This window comes from Tupaia chinensis, unplaced genomic scaffold (genome assembly GCF_000334495.1).
Source record: "Tupaia chinensis unplaced genomic scaffold, TupChi_1.0 Scaffold000680_1, whole genome shotgun sequence".
Taxonomy (NCBI): domain Eukaryota; kingdom Metazoa; phylum Chordata; class Mammalia; order Scandentia; family Tupaiidae; genus Tupaia; species Tupaia belangeri.
This window is the reverse complement of record NW_006160204.1, coordinates 577,736-586,529: the sequence shown is the minus strand read 5'-3', so window position 1 is coordinate 586,529 and position 8,794 is coordinate 577,736. Positions and strand designations below refer to the sequence as shown.

At 37.1% G+C, this 8,794-nt stretch overlaps 1 protein-coding gene across 1 annotated transcript in view; it reads right to left on the bottom strand.

The window, feature by feature from the left end:
• Positions 1-8,794, bottom strand: part of NAALAD2 (N-acetylated alpha-linked acidic dipeptidase 2) — a 53,878-nt gene that overhangs the window by 33,693 nt on the left and 11,391 nt on the right. The window contains exons 5-8 of the mRNA XM_006160338.3: positions 6,432-6,618; positions 4,983-5,084; positions 3,599-3,724; positions 2,098-2,284 (exon numbers count right to left, since the gene is read on the bottom strand). Coding sequence (XP_006160400.1) covers positions 2,098-2,284; positions 3,599-3,724; positions 4,983-5,084; positions 6,432-6,618 — 602 coding nt within the window. The remainder of the gene's footprint in view (positions 1-2,097; positions 2,285-3,598; positions 3,725-4,982; positions 5,085-6,431; positions 6,619-8,794) is intronic.

Genomic DNA, 8,794 nt, shown 5'->3' with positions numbered 1-8,794 from the left:
TATAGGAATGATTTTTGTTTCATTCTCTTGTCTGATCACATTGTCTAGGATTTCCAGTGCTATATTGAATAGAGGGGGTTTTTTATTTGTTTTTAAAAATAAAAGGATTATGATATTTAACTTTATTTACTATTATTATTATTTAATTTGACCAAAGAGAGAGAGACAGAAGGAACTTGAGAAACAAACTGCTAGGTCCAGGACTCAAACTTTGGTCAGCCATGTGGGACTTCAGTGTCTCTAGCTACTGCATCACTTGCTGGCCCAGACAGAAGTATTCTTAAAAAAAAGTTTAACCCAAATCCAAACATATATAAGAGGATTAAAATATATAAATAAAATATATCTCAGGATGGTAAGGTTGATTTCACATTTAAAAAACCAATATAGGGACTAGCAGATGGCATAACATTATGTTGCTGGACTCCCATGTAGGTAAACAAGGTTTGAGTTCTGGATTCAGAGGCTTTTAAGTCACAACCGATGCATATGGGTGCATGCCCAAAATCCTAACAGGAGACTAGGAGAAAGGACAGTGGCATGGCCATTCCCCTGGGGGAGTGATTTCACTCTTTCTGACTCTCTGCCTCTGTTTCTCTGGTGAGCCACAAGCACCCTATAGCAAAATTGTCTCTTAAACAAACAAACAAACAAACAAACAAACAAAAAAAAACTTGGGTGGGCCAGCTGGTGGCATGGGGTTAAAGGCATTGGATTCCCACATGGTCAATCATGGTTCGAGTCCTGGACGTGGCAGCTTGCTTTCTCCTTTTCTCTCTCTCTTCCTGATCAAATTAAAGAATAATTCTAACAAATGGAATTAAATAAATAAATAATTATAAAAAATTATGGGACCAGAAGATGGTGTAAAGGTTACATCACTGGACTCCCACCTAGTAAACCGTAGTTTAAGTCCTGGACCTGGCAACTTAAAACTCACACCAGGTGCATATGTATGTGTGTCCAAGATACCAAGAGAAGAATGGAGGAGAAAGGATTGTGGCATGGCCATCTTCCCTTAGGAGTGATTTCTCATTTTCTCTCTCTCTCTCTCCGGTTAGCATACACATCCTATAGCAAAAATCTCTCTCAGAAAAAAAAATTAAAACATCAATATAATTTAACAAAACTAAATAAAAACATATAATCATCTCAATATATGCAGAAAAATCTTTTGGCAAAATCCAACATACAATCCTGACTAAAACTGTCAGCACAGTAGAAGTGAAGTTTTTCTGTCTGACCAAAAGAATCTGTAAAACACCTAGAGCCAACTTCATATTTAACTGAGAAAGAACGGATGCCTCTGCCTGCCTCATTGTCTTTGGCTAAATACACACCAGAACTCAGTCATGGAGGCCTCACCATAATGGCTTTATCACAACCAAAGGTCCAACCTTGGAACATCATGAAGGGACTAAATTTTCACTTAACTCCTTTATAATACAACCAAATTTCAAAATATAAATCTCTGAGGGAAAACCATGATTCAAATCACGTTAGGTAATTCAGAAAATGTAAATTCTCATTTGGTAAGAGCAATAGTACTGTATGTATGTGGATTAGTGTTTTTGTTTGCTTGTTTGTTTTTTGAGAGAGATATTTTTCCTATAGGACACATGTACTCACTGGAGAGACAGAGACAGAGAGACAGAAAGCAAGAAATCACCCCCCCGGGGGGGATGGTCACATTGCAATCCCTTCTCCATTTTCCTCTCAGGATTTTGGGCATGCATACATCACGTGCCCAGTGTGAGTTTTAAGTCACCAAGTCTGGGACTCTTAACCCAAGGTGGACTATGTGGAAGTCCAGCAATATAACCATTATGCCATCTGCTGGTTGCAGTGTTTCTGAACCTTTACTCTACTAAAGATAAAAGGAAAATGTTGACTATCTCTTCCCCATGCCCATATGTCATAAGAATTTAAAACTAATGCAAGTGAAATTCTTTGAATTCCCAGCAGTAGCAATCCATAATGATACAACTGCACACAATTTTAGTTTTTACGTTATTCTGTAGACATCTACTTTTGTCCCATCTAAAAGGGCAAGGAGTACTTTTGCAAAAATGGTGGACTAACACGCTCATTCATTACCTTTAGCAGGATAACCTGGAGTGAGTGGGTCACCAGCACCGTTCAAATTCAACACATTTCCTCTTTGGGCTGCAGTTCCGGGAAGGTTCCATCCTCTGGGATATGGCTGTACCTCAGGGGCCGAGTAGTCAGCAGGATCTGAGTATAAGATGATTCCTATGGCTCCGGCTGACATGGCATTTTTAACCTGAGGGGGCAACATACAATCCATAATGCAAATGCAAATTACTGACTGATTCACTTAAGAAAAAATCAATTTAATCATGTAAGAAAATTCTGACACTGTCTTTTCCCATATCACTACACATTTTTTCTTTCCTTTGACTACCATAAATACGCTGGAAATATTTGTGGAACTAAACTAACTTAAAATTTTATACAGACACACTAGTGTGTAAACAACTGCCAAAATATTGTTTTTAAATGGTCCCAGACTAGGCCAGATCCAGGTGGTATGGGTACTGGGCCCTATACCCTTAACCACTGTATTGTACAACCCTCAGTGTGCTAAAGTGGGAGAATTCCCTTGATTTATGGCTGAGTGAAAAAATAAAGTTACACAAAATACAATATATGATGCCACCTTTGTAAAAAAAAAAATGACACACATGGGGAATAGTTTATGGAAAAATGGAATTAAAAGATAATATGGCTTTTCCTGAAACATTTTGAAGCTTCCTCATATAAGCATAAATAGAATACATATATATTCATGTATATATTTCACAGAATGTGATATGGAAAGAGCTACTAACATTTAGTATAACTGGACAATGAAGCTGGATAATTCAGGGAGCTTTTCACTTTTTAGTTCATATAAATTTCCTTCAGTTAAATTTTTAAAAGCAAATAATATTTTTGTAATAAACTTTTTTCAAAATGTTGCATTTTTTTTTTTGAGAGGTTTTTGGTATAGGGTGCGTGCACTTGCCAGACAGACAGAGACAGAAAGCGAGAAATCACCCCCAAGAGGGGATGGCTACGCAGCAATCCCTTCACCTCTGTACTCCTCTGGGGATCTTGGGCACTCATGCACACGCACCCGGCGTGAGTTTTAAGCCACCAGGTCCGGGATTCGAACCGTGGTCAACTACGTGGGAGTCCAGCAACATAGCCATTACACTAACTGCTGGTCTCCAAAATGTTGCGTTCTTTTTTGTAATAATTATTTTATTTAGCTTTATTTATGTATTATATTTCAATATAACCAGAGAGGGACAGAACGAGAGAGAGAGAGAGATAAAGTGAGAAAGGAAGTCGCCAGGTCTGGGACTTGAATCGCAGTCAGCCATATGGGAGTCCAGCACTCCTAACTATTATTTTAAATTATTCTTTTATAACTATGGGAGGTCCCATTAAAATAGGATTTTCTGTACCTCCACAACAAATAGAGAAAAAAAGTTTAAAATAATTTTAGAAACTGTGAAGCAAGCTGAATTTTATCATTTATATTTATAGGATATATCTTCTTTCCTTATCACTAGAAAAACTAACACCATACTTTATTTCCTCTGAAGATTTTCCCGTATCTTGCAATAACAATCTTTCCGGTACAGTTGATGCTCATCTCTCTTTCTAGTTTAAAAAAGTCTTCAGTACGAGCATAGTTCACATAAACAAGATCTCCCTACAGGAAAAAGAAAAGAATATATATATATATATTACTGCTGATATTAAAAAGAAAACCCAGAAGTTACACAATACTGTGGCAGCAAAAGTTTTCTTCCCTTATTTGAGATTAATAAGCAGATCCATGATAATTCTGTAGAAATCTAGAGAATGTTTCAAAATCTCAGAAAGTTAAAAAAAAAAAGCAATACATACAATACATGAAACACTTTTTTTTTTTTTTTAAGAGAGAGATTTTTGCTGTAATGGATGTGCACTCTCTGGAGAGACAGAGAGAAACAGAGAGAGAGAAAGTGAGAAATTATCTCCCAGGGAGGATGGCCATGGTGCAATTCCTTCTCCTCCATTCTCCTCTCAGGATTTTTGGGCACACACACACACACACACACACACACACACACACACGGCATGAGTTCCAAGCTTCTGGGTTCAGGATGCGAACTGTGGCCAGCCCCATGGGAGTCCAGTGCCTTAATCATTACAACACTTGCTGGCACCATGACGTACATATTTTTAAGTATATTTCTTCCATTAACAAGGGACACAGAGGCAGAAAGAAACAGAGAGCCAGAGACAGTATTCCCAACAATGTCCTCATGCCATGACTCATCCTCAGTCACAGTCAGTCAGGGTCACAAGGGTATGCCCAACATACCCAGGGAGGCCTTGAGAAGTGAATTCCAGACCTTGCCAAATGGGTCAGCTCCACAGAGCACTGTATTACCACTGTGCCACCATGTATGTGCCTGACCACAAGATATATTTTAAAAAGGGTGATCTGTTTTGAAGAAATTATCAATGTATGCTGAGCCAAAGGAGATAGAATAAATGTCATTAAAAATCCCAGGTATGTTCAGTTTCCAGCCACGACTTAATATAAGAACTTCTGTGGCATGATCTATAAAATCAGATCAATAAATCTATTAAAAATTCAGATTATGAACAATGGGAAGAAACTCGTGAAAGGCTCTATTGTCCTTGTTGAATTAAAGGCATATTCAGCAGCTTCTTTGTTATTTTAGCTGCCTGATTAGGGTCTAACTGTAATATATGTATTTTCTCTCTTTTTTTTCTTATGTTTTTGTTGGTTATTTTTGATTGTTTTTAATTTGAGGTATGGGTGCTAATTAGACTGAATATCAAACAATGGATTAGCATGTATGATTCAACTAATCTCCGTGGTGTTAGGCCTCTACCCACGTTCTATATAACAAAGACAGGTTTAAAGATTTAAAAAAAAATGTCCTTTATTTTACCTCTGGCATGCCTTGGGCTGCGAATGCATTATAGGGTGGTACAATATTTGTTACATTTTCATATCCATCTGGTGGTGGTTCATGATAGGATGTTTTGAAGATCTAGCAAAAATTAGAAGACATCAAGTTGGAATTATTTTAGACAGTCACTGAGTTCAGAAATCGAACTGCGGAGTCAATCATGTGGGATCCAGCACCTTAACCACCATCTGCTGGTCCTAGATTTTTACATTTTTAACTATGTGTTTTGAAATCCCTTTGTGGGATGCTTTTCTTCTGTCTTCATTTAAACATTACTTTACCCAGTCCACTGCCTCCATTGTTCTTTACTCCTTCTCTGTGAGATTTCTCAGACCCTCAGAGTTTTGCCAATATGGCTAAGGTGCTTTAATGCCCAGTTTTTCAGAATTGTATATTTAAGAAGCTAATAACTATTTCAGTGTAGATGACCAGACTGGACAGGTGAAAGTTTTAATTTATCTTCTACCCCTAAACCTGCATGTGGTTCTGCATTTTCTACCTTTATTAGCAGCTGCATTAACTTAGCCACCCACACCAGCCTAGGAGTTACCTTGAACTCCCTCTTTATTCTTCCAGGCAATCACTAACAAAACCCTGCTAATATGCTTCCTAACTGTTTCTCAAATCCATTCCTCTTCCTCATTCTTGCCAACATCCTAGTTCAGGACTTCACCATCTTCTACCTGGACTATTGCTTTGAGACTGCAACCTTAGCTCCTTGCCTAGTTCAGGTGTAATCTGAAGACTGCCAAATCTATTAACATACTTCTAGTCACACCCTTCCCCTGCTTAGGAACTGTCATTGACTTGCATAGACTGAAGTTGAAGTCTACGCTACTTAAGGAAGCATATGTAAGCCCATCTATGACCTGTTATCAGAACATTTATTTTGGTTTATTTCTTATGATGGCCCACTTTACATTTTACACTCTTGAATACAGAAAATCGTTAAGTTCTCCCAGTAATTCTAAGATAGTATATGCCTCCAAGCCTTTGCCAATATTTTCTCTTCTGTCTAGAACTCTCTTGTCCTGCCTTTTCATGTGGTTGATTTATATTCTTCCATGACTCACATACCAATTCTTTCAGGAAGCCTTCTGTGCCTCCCAGTCTGGACTGAACAACACTTTTCTGTGTAGAAAGTAGCATTTACCATATAGATCTGAAACGACATATTCCAATTGCCTGCCCCACCTCACTTAGGCAAAGGAACCATGTCTTGATCTTCATTTTCACCTCAGGACCTTGAACCATGCATAATACATAGTATTAGATACCCAATAGTTACTTTGGAACTTAGTAACATGTTTTTGAAAATTGTAAGAGACATTGTGCTCTTAACAAATCTTTATTTTTATTGACCCTACATTCCAATCTACATAAAAGGGTGGCTTCTACAACATGAATGTGACCAACAATCTATATCACCTCAATTCCATGTTCATCCACAATTGAAATAGAGTTGGCATTTGTCTCATTAGGGTAAGATAGGAGGACATCATAATGAACCAACTTTGTTGAATCCAGTCCAAACTTTTTCCACTGGGTTTGGATTTCCTTGGCAAGCAGTAAGTTTTGTTCTGTTCCTGCCAGATGAGGAAGTTTTGTAAAAGAACTAAAATGAAAATAAAATACAAGTGGGAGTTAACAACTATATTCAGATAATGGGCCTACAACTATTCTAGAGGTATTACTCATCCTTTTAGGCATTACGTTTTCTGTAACTGGATATATTAAAAACCCAGCAAGAAATAACTGTTTCTAGATATGTCAATTTGCAAATTATCTGTATTTAAAACTGCAGTTTTCATATCATGAGCTGTCAGAAAAAAAAATCGTGGCAAACATAATCAGCAGAGATGCAGATATGAGAAAACAGGGAGTATACTTTAATATCGAACACAAAAGTGGATAAAGCAGCACATAGTGGCAACTACATGCTCTCTATATAGGGCACACTTTAATTATAAAGAAAGCCAACAGATTCAAAGTGAGTGGGTGCAAGAAGATATACCATACGAACATAAGATAGTTTATGTGGCTATATTAACATAAAATAACAGAGGTGTAAAGATTATTACCAAATATAAAGAAGGACATTATATAGAGTCATTCTGTCTTGAAGACATAACAACATTAGTGGATATAGAACTAACACAAGGTATTTACAATAGAAAGAAGAAACACAGAAAGAATTAATAAAAGAAATAAAAATTTCACCTTCCTGGAAAAGATTAAATATCCCTTTTGATCAAGTTTGAATCTCACCTCCCCAATAAGTTTTTTTTAAAAAAATCACCATACTAATCAGCTAAAGAAAATAACATATGAGCATATCAATTGATTCAGAAGAAGCATCTGACAAAATTCAACACCCATTCATGATTAAAAACTTTCAGTGGTCTTGGAATAGAGGGACATTTCCTTAATGTCATAAAGAGCATCTAGAAAATACCCATAAATGACCTTATACTTAATGATGAAACTTTACCATTAACATTAGAAACAAAGAATGGAGAAAAAGATTCCGCATGGCTCCTGTGAACTAGGTATTTCAGGGTACACGAAAAATGAAGATTTTCTACTGATAATTCAGCCTTCAGTAAACAAGCTAGCGGCAAGAGAGGCCAGAACTTCAGAAGAAGATTCCACATGGCTCCTGCAAACTAGGTGGATCTAAGCGCACTATAGCTAAACATCCAAATAGTATTAGGGTTAAAATATTCCTCAATATCTACTGAATCTGCTGCACCAGTGATCACAACAGAATGGCAATGAGATTCTAGATCACCTGCTTGCTCCTGAACGTTCAGACTGAACTTCAAGAATTTGGAAGAAACACACCTTCCATCAGATGACAAGAAATCACCGCCAGATCACAAGGAATATGGGAAAACAAGAAAATACCTCTCTTCTAAGGGTAAAGAGTAACTCTTCTTCATCCACAAGCAGTTCGGTGAAAATCATGGAAATGTCTGATAAGGAATTTAGAGCATTCATAATGTCGAAACTAACAGAGATGGAAGAGAAGAGAGATAATGAACTGCTAAAGAGAAAGGAAAAAGAAGTTGACGAGTTCCAGGAGGTGAGGAAATTCTTGCAAGATCTAAAAGAGGAATTACGCACTTTACAAAAGACTCAAACAGAACTGCTAGAGATGAAGTCTATAATACAGAAAGTAAAAAATCTCCCTTGGAAGTATTAAAAGCAGACTAGATCATACAGAAAATAGAATCTCAGACACAGAAGAGAAAATTGTTGGCCTAGAAAAATCCACCACGAAGACTGAGAAAATGGCACAAAAATTTGAGAATAATATGCGAGAAGTACTAGATACCATCAAACGTCCAAACATCCGGATAATTGGCATTCCAGAAGGTGAATAGACCCATAAGGGTATTGATAATCTATTCCATGAAATCCTGCAAGAAAACTTTCCAAACCTAAAGAGGCATTCAAAGATCCAGTCGCAAGAAATACAAAGGACCTCAAATAGAATCAACCCAAGAAGATCTTCTCCAAGACATTATAGCCAGGTTGACCAAAACCACAGACAAAGACAAGATACTAAGATTGGCAAGAGAAAAACATCAAGTTACCTACAAAGGACATCCCATCAGGCTAACAGCAGATATCTCATCAGAAACAATGCAAGCAAGGAAAGAATGGGAAAATATATTCAAAGTGTTAAGGGAAAAGCAATTTCAGCCAAGAATACTGTACCCAGCAAGATTATCTTTCATGTGGGAAGAAAAGACAAGAACATTCTCAGATAAACAAAACCTGAAATA